The sequence below is a fragment of the Phodopus roborovskii genome, unplaced genomic scaffold, assembly GCF_943737965.1.
Source record: "Phodopus roborovskii unplaced genomic scaffold, PHOROB, whole genome shotgun sequence".
Taxonomy (NCBI): Eukaryota; Metazoa; Chordata; class Mammalia; order Rodentia; family Cricetidae; genus Phodopus; species Phodopus roborovskii.
Genome location: NW_026125052.1, coordinates 18,313,378 through 18,332,794, shown reverse-complemented (window position 1 = coordinate 18,332,794; position 19,417 = coordinate 18,313,378). Strand labels below are relative to the sequence as shown.

General features: G+C 43.8%; 1 protein-coding gene across 1 annotated transcript in view; it reads left to right on the top strand.

Moving 5' to 3' along the window:
• Dhx8 (DEAH-box helicase 8) overlaps window positions 1-18,684 on the top strand; it is a 37,138-nt gene extending 18,454 nt beyond the window's left edge. The window contains exons 12-23 of the mRNA XM_051178506.1: window positions 535-716; window positions 1,755-1,949; window positions 2,433-2,618; window positions 2,716-2,926; window positions 3,652-3,833; window positions 5,349-5,489; window positions 9,087-9,242; window positions 13,623-13,760; window positions 15,173-15,301; window positions 15,463-15,659; window positions 16,262-16,441; window positions 18,031-18,684. Of these exons, the coding sequence (XP_051034463.1) occupies window positions 535-716; window positions 1,755-1,949; window positions 2,433-2,618; window positions 2,716-2,926; window positions 3,652-3,833; window positions 5,349-5,489; window positions 9,087-9,242; window positions 13,623-13,760; window positions 15,173-15,301; window positions 15,463-15,659; window positions 16,262-16,441; window positions 18,031-18,250 (2,117 nt within the window). The 3' untranslated portion in view covers window positions 18,251-18,684. The remainder of the gene's footprint in view (window positions 1-534; window positions 717-1,754; window positions 1,950-2,432; window positions 2,619-2,715; window positions 2,927-3,651; window positions 3,834-5,348; window positions 5,490-9,086; window positions 9,243-13,622; window positions 13,761-15,172; window positions 15,302-15,462; window positions 15,660-16,261; window positions 16,442-18,030) is intronic.
• Window positions 18,685-19,417: the final 733 nt, after the last annotated feature.

Here is a 19,417-nt window from a genome sequence, read left to right as displayed (position 1 = left end):
GGGGGAGTCTTACTATGTGGCCATCTCAAACTTACATATTTATGTGTTTAAAGATTTATTAAGTTATGTGTCTGTGTGTGGGTCTGTACCCACAGAGCTAGAGGTGTTGCAGCTTGTCTGGAGAGCACACTGAGCAGTCTCTCCTGTCTCTGAGACTGAAGTATATTTTTATGGATGTTTTTGTCATCAAATTTGTAACCCTTTTGCATTTTTTGAGAGAATACCCAAAATCTGTTTATTCTGCTCATTTTGCTCCCAATTCAAGCAACAAATTTGGGGTTAACCTTAAAAACATTAAAGCAGATGAAAGCCCTCAAGACACCATGTACTGTATGAATGCCAGCCTGAGAGAGAAGTCTATTGGTGTCATGGGAAGGAGGAAGGGGATTCCTTGGGAGTGCTGAAAATGTTGTAAAGTTAGGTGGTGATGGCTGCACAGCTTTGGGGTACATTAGAAGGCCCTGAGCTAATACTTGGGAAGAATGGCATATAGCAGTAACTTGAGGCCAGCACTCAGTTTGTTTTCCTTTCCAGCGGAGGGCAGGCAGATCGCTGCCAACATGAGGGGGATTGGGATGATGCCCAACGACATTCCAGAGTGGAAGAAGCATGCTTTTGGGGGCAACAAAGCTTCTTATGGGAAGAAGACCCAGATGTCAATCCTTGAGCAGAGGGAGAGCCTGCCCATCTACAAACTGAAGGAACAGCTGGTGCAGGTAGGATGGGGTGTAGTGTTTTCTAAGTGGGCTGTGTGTTGGGGTGCTAGAGCTCGAATCCAATCGAGCTCTCTTCTGCTAAGCTGTGACCCCAGACTCCTCACTATTTCTGTGTGTGTGCTCTTATGTATGTGAATGCATGATGAAGGGGCCAGGCACATGCCTCAAGGCATGCATGGGGGTTAGGGGACATTTTGTGGGTTGGATTTCTCCTACCTTTACTTGGGTTCAAACTCAAGCTTTTGTCAAAGAACCTTAATCCACCAAGCCATCTCACAGGCTCCTTATTTTATTTTTTTTAGGTGTGGCTTCATTCTAGCTATCGCAGACTGACCAGAAACCCACTCTATCCCAGGCTAGCCTCAAACCAATGACAGTCCATCCTCTTACTTCAGCTTTCCCAGTACTGCGATGACAGGTGTGAACCACCAGACCTGCCTTTAAAAATTTTTTTTGGAGCCTGTCCTGGAACTAGCTCTTGTAAACCAGACTGGTCTCGAACTCACAGAGATCCACCTGCCTCTGCCTCCCAAGTGCTGGGATTAAAGGCATGCACCACCACCGCCCAGTTAAAAAATATTTTTTAAAGATGAGGTCTCTTGTATTTTCCATCTGGCCTCAAGCTTTCTGAGGATGACCTTGAACTACTGATATTCCTGCCTTAGTTCTGGAACTATGGCCATGTACCACCACATAGTACTAGGGATCAAGCTGCTAAACAGTCTATATCCACCACCCCTCCCCAGCCTTTCCTTTTGCTTGTTTGAGACATTGTCTCATACCATATCCCAGACTGACCTCAAACCTACTGGGTAGCCTAGGTTGGCCTCAAACTCACAAAATTCCTCCTTACTGCTTGGTGTTTTGCCTGCCTGTATGTCTGTGCACCATGTACATGCCTGTTGCCTGCAGAGGTCAGAAGAGGACACTGGGACTCCTGAGGTGCCATGTGGCTGCTCCTTCCGATCCTTCACAAGAGCAGCCATCTCTCCAGCCCTATGGCAAATTTTAATAACTGTTTATATTGTGTTCTTTCAGGCTGTGCATGACAATCAGATCCTAATTGTAATTGGAGAGACAGGATCTGGGAAGACAACACAGATCACCCAGTACCTGGCAGAGGCAGGCTACACCTCGAGGGGCAAGATTGGGTGTACCCAGCCCAGAAGAGTGGCAGCCATGTCGGTCGCCAAAAGAGTATCAGAGGAGTTTGGTTGTTGTCTTGGTCAAGAGGTAAGTGGCTGGAGAAGCTGCTGAATTCCAGAGGAAAAATAACAATGCCCAGATACCTTATCTATAAAACGAGAATATTACAACCTTTTTAGATTTCTCTCAAAGGAGAGAGGTTTTCTTTTTTTAAAGTTTTTTTTTTTTAAGATTTATTTATTTATTTTCTGTATATGAGTTCTATCTGCATGCATACTTTTTTGCTAGGAGTAGGCATCAGATCTCACTACAGATGACTGTGAGCCGCTATGTGAGTGCTGGGAATTGAACTCAGGACCTGTGGAAGAGCAGTCAATGTTCTTAACCACTGAGCCATCTCTCTAGCCCCCACCCCTCCAGGTTTTCAGGGTCAAGTCCAGGGCAGGGCAGACTTTACTAGAGGAAACCACTGTGATCTTGGTTAATTTCCTCTCTACTAGAAGTATGAGGGCCAATCTGATGACTTCATAAAGGGACCCATGTCTTAGGTTTTCTTCTGTCCTGCTGTAGGTGGGCTATACCATTCGATTTGAGGATTGCACCAGCCCAGAAACAGTCATCAAGTATATGACAGACGGCATGCTGCTGAGGGAGTGCCTGATTGACCCTGACCTCACTCAGTATGCCATCATCATGTTGGACGAGGCCCATGAGAGGACCATTCATACAGATGTGCTCTTTGGATTGTTGAAAAAGGTGAGTAGGCAAACACTACTTTCTGGGAATAGAATTTGAGTGCCCTGTGGCGTTTTGCATAGTCTTTTTTAGTAAGCCACCCTACACTTCCCTTTAGACAGTTCAGAAACGACAAGACATGAAACTGATTGTCACCTCAGCCACCTTGGATGCGGTGAAGTTTTCTCAGTACTTCTATGAAGCGCCCATCTTCACCATCCCTGGCCGAACCTACCCGGTGGAGATACTGTACACAAAGGAGCCCGAGACAGACTATCTGGACGCCAGCCTGATCACCGTCATGCAGATCCATTTAACAGAGCCGCCAGGTGAGGGCAGTACAAGGCTTTTGTCTGAGGCCAAAATCCTACTGAGTGTATTTTTTTGGCTAGTCTTATGAAAAACACAATTTAAATATTGTTCTCTTTGAAAGTCTCAGGCATGCATATTTGGAATGATGGTGGAGATGTTAAAAATTGGTTTAAGGTTTAAATGCACTTTGTTAAATGCAGATGGATGATAACCTCTTGGTTTATTTTGTGATTTTTCTTTTTCTCTCTCTTTTTTTAAAGACATGGTTTCTCTTTATACCCTTTAGTTTTTTTAGTTCATAGTGTGAATGTGTATTTTCCATTTGTATATAGTAATGCTGTTAGTGTTGCTGTAGCCTTTTACACAAAAGCAGAATCTGGTGGTTTGTACCTGTGGTTCCAGCTACCCAGAGGCTAAAGCAGGAGGATTGCTTGAGCTAGAAGTTTAGGACCAGCCTGGAACATGATTGACTCTATTTCAGAATAAAACAGATCCAAGCCTGCTTGTAGGCTTGTAATCCCAGCTAGCTTGCTAGGCAGATGGATCTCAAGTTCAAGGTATGCCTGGACAACTGAGTGAGACCTTGTCTCAAAACTTTTCAAAAGTGAAAAGAGAGCTGGAGATGTGGCTCAGTGTGGACATGCACAAGACTCTAAATTCTACCTGCCATACCACAAAAGAAAAAACAAAACACCCCTGACCCCACAGAGACAGAGTAAGCAATGCCTCATTCTCTTCATAGGTGATATCTTGGTTTTCTTGACTGGTCAGGAAGAAATCGATACTGCTTGTGAGATCCTGTATGAAAGAATGAAATCCCTGGGACCTGACGTCCCAGAGTTAATCATCCTGCCAGTATACTCTGCCCTGCCCAGTGAGATGCAGACCCGAATCTTTGACCCAGCTCCTCCTGGCAGCAGAAAGGTAACACGGGGCTAAAATGAGGTTGTTCTGCATACCCTGAAGTCATGAGGGGTGTCCAGCCTCTCCAGTGATGGAATTACAAGCACGTGCCATCATGCCTAGCATTTTTATGTGGGTTGTGGGTATTAAACTCGGATCTTCAGATTTTGAGACAAGGACTTTACCAGCTGAGCTATCCCTCTGCCTTAATCCATCATTTTTTAATTAAAGTAATCAATTTTACAGCTGGACATGGTGGCATGTTCACGTCATGACACGTGTTCAGGTCAGAGGACAATTTTCAGGAATCAATTCTATCCTTCCACCAAGTCACCAGGCTTGGAGGCAAGTGTCTATCCACTGTGCCATCCTGCTAGACCCTGCATGAATTATATTTTGTATATTGTTCATGATAGACATTAGGCTATTTCCACTTTGGGATGTACCATGAGTGCTTCTTCTGTGAACATTTGTTTACCAGTTTACTGGGATGTGCGTTTCTCTCAGTGTAGTCTTAGCAGTGGAGATAGATAGGACAGGCAATGGCGTCAGGAGGTAGAAGGGGTGAAGGGTGAGGGAAAAGTAACTCCCATGCTTCTAACTTGCATAGCTGGGTGGAACACAGATCTAACATGGGAGCAGGTTTGGGAGGGGCAGGTGGCGAGATCTTCCTCTGTCCTGTTCCTGTTGGTTGGATTGTTTCTTTCATTGGTGTTTTGCCTGCGTGTGTGTTTGTGTAAGGGTGATGGAAGGCCTAGAATTGGTGTTACATACAGATATGAGCCAGTTTGTGGTTGCTGGGAATTGAACTCAGGTTCCGTGGAAGAGCAGCCAGTGGTCTTAACCACTGAGCCATCTGTGCAGCTCCAAGATTGGATTGTTTCTAAGCAGGGCCTTTGGCTGTGTGGCAGGTAAATAAATGCCTTCCAGGGCCAGAAAGATGCTGGTATGATGTGAGACATTTCAGAGCCTCCTAGCAACGATTTTTCTAAGCAATTGTGTTTTATGAGCTGAACCTCTGGGTAGAAAGCCAAGCTGAGAGTCATAATCTTCTAGATCAGATACTGCTGCACACATACTCTGAAATTCCTCTGTCGCCTCGTGGTTCATTTTATGATGAGGAGAAAAGATGCAATCCTCCTCTTGTTCCACATATATGAACAGCCCATTCGTAGTCCAGATGTCCCTGTGAGAGAAAGGAAAAATCTCATTTTGCAATGGCACGTGTGATGCTAGGAAATCTGTACTTTCCCAGGGAGCTAGAAAATTAAAATTATAGTAATCAACTGCTCTAGACAATGAGATACACAGCTATTTATACCAAATGAGTTTGGCTCTGAGCAGCCTTAGCTCTTTCCTGCTTTACACCTCTGAGGCACCACCCACTTCAGATAAAGGCTTCTTCCCCTCTGAACACTGGAGACCTGAGCCAGGGTTTAATGTCAAGTGTCTAGAGGGCGATAATAACAGATCCCGGGAACATCTGAGACCTGTTTCATCTTCAGCTCACTCTAGCTTTGTCTTTCTCATCTGTAGGTCGTGATTGCCACCAACATTGCAGAGACATCGCTGACCATCGATGGCATCTACTATGTAGTTGACCCTGGATTTGTGAAACAGAAAGTTTACAATTCTAAAACAGGGATCGACCAGCTTGTGGTGACACCCATTTCTCAGGTTGGCTTTATCATATGCTTTTTTCAAAATCATGTTGAGGGTCTTTCTGGGATTGGTTATGGTTCTGGGTGGGTCCCTCCCTCCTTTCTTTCCTTTCCTGTTTGTTTCAAGACAGGGCCTTGCCAGGATCTCTGTAAGTTCTAGACTAGTCTGGTCTACATAGTGAGTTTCAAGAGAGACCTTGTTTTGAAATCCAAAAAAATAAAATAAAAAAGACAGGGTTTTGCCATGTAGCTTAAGCTGGCCTTAGATATGGACCCCTCTTGCTTCTGTTATGGGATTATATGCATATGGTACCACACTTAGCTTGGTTCTGTATTTTGAACCTTACTTTCCTCAAAGGTTAACTTAGTGTGAGATAAAGGAAGGCTTCATGTGATGTCTGCTAGCCACTGTGTGTGTGTATTTTATAGGATTAAATTTAGGTCCTATGTGTATTAGGCAAGCACTCTACTATTGAGTTATATTCCTGGCCCTGTATTTATAATCTTTAGCGTGAAATTTCAAAATTAAATTGCCCCATAAACTCCGAATTTTTTGTTTTGTTTTTTTAAAGATTGTCTTACATGTGTTAGGTATTTTTAGTATTTGTATGTGTGCATGCACTATGGAGGCCAGAAGAAGGTTTCAGATTCCCTGGAGCTGGAGTTACAGAAGGTCATGAGCTGCTAATGTAGGGACACTGGTCCCCTAGAAAAGCAGTGTGTGCTTTTCTATCTCACCAGCCCGAAGAACACACACACACACACCCCACACCACACCACACCACACCCACATACCACACCTCCACACACACATAGACACACACACACACTACATACCACACACATACCACAATTTGTTTGTTTTTTGTTTTTGTTTTTTTCCTTCTTGAAACAAGGTCTCGGTAAGCTTTGGCTGGCCTGGAACTTGCTGTATAGATCAGGCCATAGACATCTGCCTGCCTCTGCCCTCCCATCCTCAACCCAGTGCTAAGATTAAAGGCATGTGCCACCACACCCAGCAAGTGGGCATTTTAAAAATATTTAGCAACAGATAGCTGAGATAACAGTAGTTCATGAGATAATTATCTATTTCTCTGATAATTATGAAATAATCTCTGTCCTAAAGTATAGTATATTTAAAAAAAAATGACTTACCTGGTCACCTTTTTTGAGGGAAGTTTGGTGACAGCTTATGTAAAATTTTAAAGTTTATCTCTTTAACCTAACTGCTCTGTTTCTAGGAACATGTTGGAGAGTTAGACGTGATTGAATACACATTCAAAGAACAAAAAGGAGCCGTCTAGGATGGCTCCTATGTCAGCCAGAAGGGAAAGCAGTTTATACTTTGTATATCCAGGCATAGAGTATTGTGTGGAATTATCTGCTGGTGTGTATTTATATTTAATGTTGTAAACCTGTAACTGTGGCATATTGAAGGAAGCGAGCTATTTTGTTTAAAAATACATGATGTGCATTTCTGGGCTGAGCTTATGGCTGTGCCCCAAACTAGAAGCCTGGAATCAGGATGTTGCTAGGGCATTTTGTTGGGTGCTGCTGTTACTGATTGTTCTGTTTGGTGGAAGATGAAAACTTTTTTGCTTGAGACACTTTTAAATATTGTGTTCATCTTTTTTTTAGCAGGCATGCATTAACTTTTATAGTTTGTAAAAACCACAAAGCTATTTTCATTCTGATAGTTAACTAATAATAATGACTAACCCTCACAGGGTGCTTATCAAGTACCAGGCACTGTCCTAGATTTTTTTTTTTTTTTTTTTTTTTTTTTTTTTTTTTTACCTGCACTGACTCAGGACATTCTCACACCAGCCCTGAGTAGTAGATGGTATTGTCATCATTTCACAGCCAGGAGGTTAGGGCACAGAGAGAATAAAGGACTTGCCTGTTATCACAAAGTTAGTAGAGGCAGGATTATCTAGAAAGCCTGGGTACAGGACATGTGCTCTGTATAGCTTCTTAGGATGACCAAATAATTGGCTACATGTGTCTTTCCTGATGTGGAGAGGCATCATGGGATGCTATGCACAGTCTTGATGGTGTGAGTGTTGCCTGGATTGGTATAGCTCATTGCCCTTTTATCTTCCTTCCTTCCTTCCTTCCTTCCTTCCTTCCTTCCTTCCTTCCTTCCTTTCTTCTATGATAGGTTTCTCTGTTGAGTCCTGGCTGTCCTGGAACTCACTCTGTAGACCAGGCTGGCCTGGAAATCACAGATATCTGCCTGCCTCTGTCTCTGGAGTGCTGAGATTAAAGGTGAGCGCCACCCCGGCCAGCCTTTTTTTTTAAGGGCTTAATTTTGTTCATTGTTAACTATTAGATATTTTACATTGGATATTTATTAAATTCTTAAAATAAAAGTTATATAATGCTGGAGAGATGGCTCAGCAGTTAAAAGTGTTTACTCTTCTCGTAGAGAGCTTGGATTCTGTTCCCAGCACCTGTGAGGTGGTTTATGATCTCCTATATCTCCAGTTCTAGGAGATAGATGCAGTGCCTCCTTTGTGGCCTTTGGTGGTTTCGGTATGCATGTAGTGCACATAAATTCATGTATTTACCTCCACATTTAAAGGAAAATGCCAGGACCTGGTGACAGATCGCTTTAATCCCAGCTTTCAGGAATCAGAGGCAGGTGGCCAGCCTACAGAAAGAGTTCCAAGACAGCCAGGGCTACTCATAGAGAAGCACTGTCCTAAACAAAACAAAAACAAACAAACAAATAGAAACCATGCATAAGCTGACAAGTTTTAAGGTGTTTTTTTTTTTTTTTACAGCCGTTTCATCCTAATAATTTATACATACTCATCAAACACTTCATGGGCTGGACAAGGTAGTTCATGCCTATAATCCCAATACTTGGGAGGCCAAGGCAGGAGGATCTTTGTGAGTTCCAGGCCAGCCTAGCCTGTATATTAAGTTCCAGGACAGCCAGGGCTACATAAACCCCCAGGCATGATGGCTTGCACACACCTTTAGTACTGTTAATCCCAGCACTCTTCATTTCAGGCAGCCAGGGCTACATAATGAGACCCTGTCTGAAAAAAATGAAACAGAGCAAAAAGCCAACAATTAATAAAATTAGTGTCATATTAGTTGTAACTTGCACTTTTCATCTGGTAAGTTGTAACCATTTTTATCATCAAACACTGCAAAGCCAATTTTAAAATGACTGCAAAGTCATTGGTGGTGTCTGTATAATATATTTAGTTTGCTTCCAGTTGTGGGCATAACTGTGAGGGCTGGTGTTTTATTGTCTGTTCTGGTCTCTGTATTTCTTCCATTTGCCTGCCTTGTATGTGCTTCTCTGGAACAAACTTGTAGAAATACTGAGAATTGGTAAGATCATCTATAGTGTTGGAAATATAGTGCTGACTTTGAGAACCCTGCCCCAGGGTGGTGATGGATCTTTCTTTCTGAAGCTTCTTCTCTCTTTCCCTAGCCCTTGGGCTTAAAGTCTAGATGCAAATATCTTTGTTAAACCCTAACTCTGCTTCATAAAAAGCAAACAGAAAACATTTGCCAGTCCCCTCCCCAGCAGATTTCCTGGCTAGAGCTGCTAAGACATGTTTTACAGCTGACACTCTATATGCTCACCCTCTAGGCTCAGGCAAAGCAGAGAGCTGGCAGAGCTGGGAGAACCGGCCCAGGGAAGTGTTATAGGCTGTACACAGAACGTGCCTACCGAGATGAAATGCTCACCACCAATGTGCCGGAAATCCAGAGAACCAACCTGGCCAGCACAGTGCTGTCCCTCAAGGTAAGAACCGTCTGCCCCACAGCCCTCTTCCTTAGGCTACCTCACGGAACCCTCCCTTTAAATGAGCTGCACTTATTTGCAGTGCCTGTGATAGCAGCTCCCTTGCAGGTCTGGGCTGAAATTGCAGTCCCCGGTGAGTGCATAGTTTGTTTCTTACTGTAATAACCAGCAGGATATTTGGTTGTACTAGGTTTTAGTTATGAGACATTTTCTAAAAAGAAATTAAACAATATAATCAGTGCCAAACTACAAACCTATTTAACCCCAACCACGTTAGCTTTCACATCCAAATATGTTCTTTCTTTCCTGTGTGTGTGTGTGTGTGTGTCTGTCTGTCTTTGAGACAAAGTCTTACTATATATTGGCCTGGAACTTGCTATATAAACTAGGTTTGGCCTTGAACTCAAAGAGAGCCACTTAACACTACCCCTAAGTGCTAGGATTAAAGGTATGTTCCACATTGGATAGATTCTAGTTTTTAAATCTTTGTTTTTAACTTTTTTTTTTCATTATTTTTAATTTTGTGCATGTGTGTGGATATGTGAATATGAATGCAGATGCTCTTAGAAGGGAGATCAGAGGCGTCAGAATCCCTCTGGAGGGGAATTACTGATGGCTGTGAACCTGACATGGGTGTTGGGAATCGAACTTGGGTCCTCTGCAAGAACAGCAAAGCTTCTGAGCCATCTCTCCAGCTTTGAATTCTGGTTTATAAAAGGGGGAAAGGTGTACTGGTTTCTGAAACTTTGCAAGGGGAGGCTGTCCAGGTCCCAGCTGTCCTGCAGAGCTTGCTTTTTAGTCAGAATTCTGCCCTTCCTCTCACAGTCCCCAGTGAGGGTCATCAGTCTCTTTTGGCAGGAGAAGCCACATGAGTCATTTCTCAGCTCATGGCCTGTCTCCTGACGCCAATGCTGCCCTAGAGCCCTGGCACTTCACCAGTGCAGAGTGCTCTCTTGTCATTTATTATTCATTTCATATAAGAGAGGCTAAAACAGAGCTTCAGAGAAAAGCCTACTGTGGTCCCCAGAGGGCCAGCAGGGAGGCTTCTGAGGCCCAGACTTCTCCTTTGGCCATGTGACTTGGGCAAGTTTATCTGCTCAGCCCTCTGATCTGTAATCTTGTCCTAAAGAGGGAACTGTTAATTGTGTTTGTTGGAGAGATAGGTACAGTTGTGATGTGGGCGAAGGCACGTGGCACAGTGATTGCTGATATAACTCTTTATAGTTATTATTCACACAATAAGCAGTTATTGGATACCTGCTGTGCTTATGATTAGACACTTTATGAGAAGAAGTGGAAGGCAGATCACCCTTCAAACAGACTTGAACAGAGCATCATTCAGTCACTTTTTTACCAGATTAGCCGATGACTGTGTTAGCTCCTGTTTTGTGCCATACACGTGTCATACTGTGTTTGTGAACATAGTTCCCATACATGGAATTCTTGAGCAGGAACCATGTTGGCACTGTCTATATGTTCCAGCCACCTACTATGGTATGAAGCACTCCCCAGATGTACAAAAGACAGGACAGTGATGATATACTCTTTTATTATTGTAAAATATGCATAACATAAAATGTACAACTTGCTTTAAGCCTTTTTTGTCTTTCTCTTTTTCCTCTTCCTTTATTCCTCCTTCTCTTCCTCTTTTCCTCCTCTTCTTCCTACTCTTCTTCCTTCTTCCTCTTCATCCTCCTCTTGTTTGTTGTTTTTTGAGAATGGGCTTTGTTGTGTAGTCCTGCTTGTCCTGGAACTCACTTGTAGACCAGGCTAGTCTTGGACTCTCACAAAGATCTGCCTCCATTTTGAGGCAGAGTCTTGCTGTGTAGCTCAAGGCTGGCTCCAACTTGTGATCCTCCTGCTGCTATTTCCAGAGTGCCAGGATTATAGATGTATGCCATTGTGCTTGGCCATTGTAAGCTTTTAAGTGTTAACTCCACAACATTAGGTCCAGTCATTGTACAGTGCATCTGCCCAGTCTGTGTATCATACACAAGTGAATTCATACAGTATTTGTCCTTTAGTGTCATCCTGACTTCACTTAGCATAGTGCTTTTGAGGTGTGGACAGACTGTATTATGTTCTGGGATTTCATGCCTGTCTTAGGATAATCTTCCATTGCAAATAAATGTTCAGTGCATTTTCCCTCCATTCATCTGAGGATGATCAATTGGGTGTTCCTACCTTCTGGTTCTTGTGACTTCTGCTGTGAACATTAGGATGCAAATATCTGAGTTCCTGCGTTCAGTATATGCCTTAAATTATTTACACTTCTAAGAGTGCTTTGTTTGCATGTATTTCTATCTACCATGTGTGTGCTAGCTCAAGGAGGCCAGAAGAGGGCATTGGCTCCCCTGAGACTGAAGTTGTAGAGTTGTAAGCTGCCCCATAAGTGTTGGGAATTGAATGTGAATCCTCTGGAAGAAGCCATTGTTCTTAATTGCTGTCACCTCTCTGACCCCTCAATATGTGGTTTTTTGTTTGTTTGCTTGTTTGTTTGTTTGTTTTTGTTTTTAAAAGATTGATTTATTATGTGTAGTGTTCTGCCTGTGTGTATGCCTGCAGGCCAGAAGATGACACCAGATCTCATTACAGATGGTTGTGAGCCACCATGTGAAGTCAGGACCTCTGGAAGAGCAACCAGTGCTCTTAACCTGTGAGCCATCTCTCCAGCTCCTCAATATGTTTTAAGATTTATTTTTTATTATGTGTCTATGTATGTGTGGGAATCTGCACATAGGTTCAGGTGTTCACAAAGGACAGACTGCTGGATTCCCTGGAGCTGGAGTTATAGGTGGTTGTGAGCTTCCAGACATGGTGCTGTGAACTGAACTCAGGTTCTGTGGAAGAGTAATGTGTGCTCTTAACCACTTGGCCATCTCTCCAGCCTCCTCTTGATATTTATGAACCTAGGGATATGCAGGTTGGATTATATGTTTAACTTTTTCAACTTTTTAGTTTTTATAACTTGTTGGTCTGTAACTTAGAGAGAGTAGCCTTCCTCTGCCTCCTGAGGGCTGTTAAAAAAAAAAAAAAAAAGCAAAAACACCAACACCATGCCAGGCTGTACAGGCTGTGTTTCACTTTTTAAACCATCGACAAACTATTTACCATAGTGGATTTTTACATTCCTGTAAGAAATATATATGATATTCTGTTTTTGGTTTGTGGTTTTTTTTTTTTTTTTTTTTTTTTTTCCCCTATCATGCAACATCCCCAGTGTCTTATTGTAGTTTTTACTTGCATTGTCCTGCTAGAGCTGTGTGTCTTCTTTGGTGAAACGTCTATTTAAATCTTTAGCTTTGCTTACCACCCCATATCTTCTGTGTATTTTTTACTTTTTTCAGTGACTGTGAGTGGAGATGAGTGTGTGTTGAATACATATGGAAGTCAGAGGAGGGTGTCTAGGGAATCAAACTCAGATTGTGGAGTTTGCATAGGAAGCAGTTTTATCTGATAGATCATATAACTGGAACTGTGTGTGTGTGTGTGTGTGTGTGTGTGTGTGTGTGTGTGTGTGTGTGTGTGTGTTTTGAGATAGGGTCTCAGTATTCAAGGTTGACCTAGAACTTGATGTGTAGTTAAGAATGATCTTGAACAAAGTTTACCAATCCTTTTTTTTTGGGGGGGGGGGTAAGATAAGGTCTTATTATATAGTCTTGGATGGCCTGGAACACTATGTAGGGCTGGCCTTGAACTAATGAAGATCTACCTACCTCCGCCTCTCTCTTGAGTACTGGGATTAAAAGGTGTGTACCAACCCCACAGCTTCATCCCATTTTTAAAACTGGATTAAAATGTGTCCTTTTGTTGTATGTGTGTGTGTGTTTACTTGGAAGAAGTGTATTGTTTTGTTTAAAGATTTATAATTATGTATAGTATGTGGGTGTTTGCACATGAATGTAAAGGTCAGGATTGCCTGGAGTTAGAGTTACAGATGGTTGTGAACTGCCCGATGTTGGCCCTGGGACCAGAAGTCCAGGAGAATAGTAAAGTGCCCTTACCTCTGAGTCACCTCTAGCACAGAAGGATTTTTTTTTTTTTTTTTTTTAAAGTTTGCTTAGGGGGCTAGGGATTTAGTTCAGTTGGTAGAGTGCTTTTGTACCATTCATGAAGCCTTCAGTTCCCTCCCCAGCACTGCATAAACCAGGCATAGTTGTGCACACCTGTAATTCCGGCACTTGGGAAGTGGCAGCAGGAAGGAAGTTTCTGAGAAAGTACATGGTTGTTAATAGTCTGAGTTTTGTGTGGTAAGAGTCTGGAGGTTACTGCCCCTGTGCCTGGACTTCCTAATGGAATTGAAGAAAGAGCAGAGCATATAACAGGGGCCACCTCCATTTTCACTGGTGAGGCTCATCTTCCTATTACTTTATTTTCTAGGCCATGGGTATTAATGACCTGCTGTCCTTTGACTTCATGGATGCCCCACCGATGGAAACCCTGATCACAGCCATGGAGCAGCTCTATACACTGGGGGCCCTGGATGATGAGGGACTGCTCACTCGCTTGGGCCGCAGGGTAAGGGGCAGGGAGAACTTGTGCTTTGGGGAAGATGCTCTGGCATTCTTGGTTTTGCAAAAAGCAAGTGTTGAGTGAGGCCTTGGAGAAGCTCTGAGTAGAATTAAATGCTCTGGGTGGGGGGGGTGGTAGTTGGAGCCCAGGCTGACCTTGAACTCTGAGCTTCCCACTTCTGCCTCCCAAGTGCTGGGTTTCAGGTTTCAGGCAGACACCATCACAGCTGGCCCTAAATGCCTTTTATTTTCTTTCAAGAAATAAGTGGTGTTTATTTTTACTCAAGGTTGTTTTTATTATTATTATTATTATTATTATTATTATTATTATTATTATTATTATTGTGTGTGGATGCTGGAGGTGGTCAACTTTATGGAGTCAGTTCTGCCTTCCCACCCTTGCGTGGGTTCTAGGGATTGAACTCAGGTCATGGCTTATGTGGTGACTACCTTTTTCTACTAAGCCATCTTACCAGTTAAGGTTTTGCTTTTTTATTTTCTTTTAGTGTATATGGACTTTTCTTCTGGGCCAACAGCTCACAAAATACTGACTTGGAGACTTATTATGAATTATAAAAGCTTGACTTTTTTTTTTTTTTTTTTTTTTTTTTTCAACCAATCCGAAGGGAATAAAATAAAGCCAGGTGGTGGTGGCTCACACCACAACTTTTATTCCAGCACTCAGGAAGCAGAGGCAAGCAGATCTCTGTGAGTTCAAGGCCAGCCTTGTCTACAGACCTGGTCTACAGATCGAGTCCCAGGATTGGCTTCATAGCTACTGAGAAACTCTGTCTTGAAAAAAAACTCCCAACTACAAAGTGAACAAAAAGGCCATCCCACAACATTTTAGTTTTTTTTTTTTTTTTTTTTTTTTTGGGGGGGGGGGGCGGGTGGTGACAGGATCTCACTGTGTATCCATGTCCATCCCAGAACTCTGAGAACTCTGAAGACCAGGCTGGCCTTAAACTCAGAGATCCACCTGACTCTGCCTCCCAAGTGCTGGGATTAAAGTCAAGTGCTACCACTGCCTAGCAGGTTTTGCTTTTTAACTTGAATTTTATATTATCACTTTAAAATGTTACTTAATAGAGACTGTTTTCCATTAGTTTTACTCAGGATATATTATTAAAGCTAGTCTTGATTATTTTTATGATTACTATTTTTATTGTTATTTTAAAACAGGTTGTTCTGTGTGTAGCCAAGGCTAGTCTGGACGTAGCTTCCTATAGTCTCAAAAATAAATAAAGTGTACCTGCAACATTCCCATTTACATCAACAGTGGTATATCCTTAGGCTCTGAGAGCCTGTTAGCAAAGTAAATTTGTGGAGACAGGCACCCCACATCATCCTGGGGGGCATCTGTAATCTCTTTTCCATGTACCTTCCATGAGCAGTTGTAGTTTCTTCTTCTTCCTGTAGATGGCGGAGTTTCCTCTGGAGCCAATGCTCTGCAAAATGCTCATCATGTCTGTGCATCTGGGCTGTAGCGAAGAGATGCTGACTATCGTGTCCATGTTGTCAGTGCAGAATGTCTTCTACCGACCCAAGGTAAGGTGCTCAACCCCATGTCCCAATGGGTGTAGTACCATCAGCCTGTGCTTTGTTGTTTGTTGGAGATGCTATGACAAGGGTGCCCATACATTTCTATGCTAGCCATTCGCTTAGTGGTTGTTGGGTAAGGAATGACTTTCTGTCCCACTGCTTGGCAGGATAAACAGGCCCTTGCAGATCAGAAAAAGGCCAAATTCCACCAGACAGAAGGGGACCATCTCACCCTGCTGGCCGTGTACAACTCCTGGAAAAACAACAAATTCTCCAACCCATGGTGCTATGAGAATTTTATCCAGGCTCGTTCCCTACGCCGGGCCCAGGACATTCGCAAGCAGATGTTAGGCATAATGGACAGGTCAGTCAGGAATGGGTGTTGTTAGTGTTTGGGTTTCATGTCTCCCTGGGTCTTGTGAATGTGCGTCTCCAATTGTATTTGCATCATTGTAGGTACCTGTATGCTTGTTTCTCACAGAACATTTTTCCTCCAGTGGTCATCTTGTAGGCTGTCTCCAGGCAAGCATGTGGTTAAGGATAGCTTCAAAAACTTCTTGAGAGGAAGATAATTTAATTAGTTAAGAATGCTTTGCTAGCCCGTGTGTGGTAGCTCTTAAATTTAATCCCAGCACTTGGGAGGCAGAGGCAGATGGATCTTTCAGTTCAAGGCCAGCCTGGTCTACAGAGTGAGTTCCAGGACAGGCATGGCTACACAGAGGAACCCTGTCTTGAAGGGAGAAAAAAAAAGAAAGCCTCTGGATCATTAGTCTGGACTTGAATCCTTGCCTGAGCCGCACGCTGGTATTATTTCCTTAATATTGCCCACATGTCCAGTGCCTCCTCTAAAGTGTACTGTGAGGAAGGTCCTGGGGACTCCTGTGAGGACTCTCAGGGAGCACTGAGCTGCTGACACGCTGCGCATTGAGCAGGCTCATGTCTTCTCTGCTCTTGCTATCCCGATAGGCACAAGCTGGATGTGGTCTCCTGCGGTAAGTCCACAGTCCGAGTGCAGAAGGCCATCTGCAGTGGGTTCTTCCGGAATGCTGCCAAGAAGGACCCGCAGGAGGGTTACCGGACACTGATTGACCAGCAGGTGGTCTATATCCATCCTTCCAGTGCTCTCTTCAACAGACAGCCAGAATGGTAGGTGCCCCGTCCTGGGTAGAGAGGCCTGCCAAGTCTCTACACCCCCCCCCCCACTTCTCGTTTTGACTTTGCTTGTATTTCTATAGTAACAGAAGTCCAAAGTAAGGATACTACCAAGCTTCCCTTTTTTTCTTTAACATGTGGAGTGTATATGTGTCCAGGTACACCTTTTGTGCATGTGTGGAGGCCAGAGGACTCAGGATGTAGGTGGATTCTTCTTTTCCACCCACCAGTTCCCAAATAACCAACACAGAGACTTAATTACAAATGCACAGTCAAAGCTTAGGCTTGTTACTAACTAGCTCTTACAACTTAAAGTAACCCATTTTCATTAATCTACATATTGCCATGTGGCTTGTTGCTTTACCTGTCCTCTAGCATGTCTTGTTCCCACTGTGTCTCCTGGTGACTCCCAAGAACCCACCTTTCTTCCTCCCAGTGTCCTAGTCTTGGTCTCCCACCCAATGTCTTCCTGCCCGGCTATAGTCCAGTTAGCTCTTTACTAATCAGTAAGAGTAAATCCATATTTACATTGAACTACAGGATTATTCTAAGCCTCAGGAGTCATCCTTGGAAACAGTCTTCTTCCTCTTAAGATAACCTTGTTGCCCAGAGCACACCAATGAGACTAGATTGGCTGGTGAGCCCTAGAGATTTTTCTGTCTCCGCCCCCTCAGCAATGAGATTACAAGTGCCCATCATGCTGGGGACTGAATTTAGGTCCTCAGTCTTATAAGGCAAGCATTTTACCTACTGAATTGTCTTTCTGGCCCCAAAATAGCCACTTTAAAAAAAAAATAAAATTATAGCGTGAAAGCAGGGAAAGATCTTAGAAATCATCTAGTGATGAGATGGTCTTTAAAAGGTTTTTAGTTTTTTTTGTTTGTTTGTTTGTTTGTTTGTTTGTTTAGGCTTTTTTCGAGGCAGGGTCACATATAGCTCTGGTTAGTCCAAAACTCACTATGTAGACCAGGCTGGCCTTGAACTCATAGAGATCCGCCTGCTTCTGCCTCCCAAGTTTTTGGGATAGAAGGCATGTGCCACTATACCCAGCATGGTCTTTAAAAGTTTAAGCCAGGCACGGGGGCTCATGTGTGTAATCCCAGCTCTCAGGAGGCTGAAGCAAGAGGATTGCCTTGAGTTTGAGACCAATCTGGGCTACATATGGTAGCCCAGTCTCAAACAAACAAAAACAGGGCTGGTGAGATGGCTCAGTAAGTATGATGCTGTCCTGTGGTGGTGATCTGTGTAGCCCCTCTCCAGAACTTTAGAATTCTATGGAAACTATCTGAGAAACCAGTCTTATTTTACAGATCAAGAAGGGGCAGAGCTGTTTTACTGTCACTTGATTAGTTCATGCCTGAGACTGAACTAGAGCAGTCTTTTCCCTATGAGCAGTCTTTTGTTGGAGGGGTGTGGGCTCCAAATAATGCGGTGTGGCTTTCATAAACAGATCAGCCTCCTGAGGAGGGGGTAGGTAGGAGAAATGATAAGAACAAAATGTCAACTCAGCGTGGATCCCAGGGACCAGACTGGTAGTGGAATGGAGCCTAACCCAAGGCTTGAGTCCTATCTCTCTCCCCCAGGGTGGTATACCATGAACTGGTGCTGACCACCAAGGAATACATGCGCGAGGTCACCACCATTGATCCCCGGTGGCTTGTGGAGTTTGCTCCGGCTTTCTTCAAGGTTTCTGACCCAACCAAGCTAAGCAAGCAGAAGAAGCAGCAGCGCCTGGAGCCTCTGTATAACCGCTACGAGGAGCCAAACGCCTGGAGAATCTCCCGAGCCTTCCGGCGGCGCTGAAAAGACAGGACCACTCACTCTCCTCTCCTGCAGCATGTGGCTTCCTCTGGCTGGTCCTGTGATGGCTTATCTCATACTGAGCATTTTCCAAGCCTAACTGTCTTCATGGTGTAAGATAGAAACAGATTTAAGCAGGGCTTTGGACAGAGCCTTTAATCCCAGCACTTGGGAGGCAGAGGCAGGCAGATCTTGGAGTTCGAGGCCAGCCTGCTCTATGGCGCGAGTTCCAGGACAGCCAGGCCTACACATTAGAGAAACCCTGTCTTGAAAAATCACTCAACTCATACACAGGACAAGTTATATCCTGGGATGGGCAGGGGGATGGGGGCGTGTCCGTGATACATGACACACAGCAAGAGCCCGCCGAAGGAATGAGCCATGACACTCGTGTACCGTGTTGGCCCACCTTACTCCCTCCCCAGCCTCTGTACTTGGATTTTACCTCCTGGAAATATTTATTTTCTTAAGGAAACAGTTGTTTATTGTGGCCTTTTCTTGTGGGAAGGGCAGCTGAAATGTTTGTGGTTTGTTTCTGGTTTTTTTTTTTTTTTTCCTCCTGAAGTTGTCAATAGACTGAGCAAAGTCTCCCTTTCCATCGTTGCCTGCAGAAAGCAAGCATTAATGCCGCTCAGCTGGTGTGCGCTGATGAGAGACCTGTGCACTGGGTAGTGACCCATACCTTCATTCCTGTTAGTGGTTTTTCCTAGTGTCCCCTCAGTAACTGAGGTGGCTCTGTGCTGAAGAGAGACCGTCATGTCCTGCTGAGTCACGCCTGGAGCTTGCTGAAAAGCCCTGAGGATATTGGGCCCATCCTGGCCATGCCATTCCTCCTGCAGCCATGTTAGTAACTTCTAAAGGAAGTAAATCAACTGGAGGGTGGGAGGCCAGATACCAAGAAGACTACAGCATTCTAGGGTATGTGACAGTGTGTAGTAACTGGTGGCAAAGAAGCCACCCTGATGTCAAGTCTGAAAAATCCAAGGGACAGGAACATAGATCAGGCATTAAGGGGGAAAGTGTGTGTCCTTAGATGTCACCCTGTGAGGACCTGTGTGAAACAGAAGTAGGAACCCAGCATCCAGCTTCAGGTCTTTTTAACAGAACACTTGACGGTTGACAGTGAATACATCATCCTTGCATGGGACCATGCTAACATCCATATTGTTG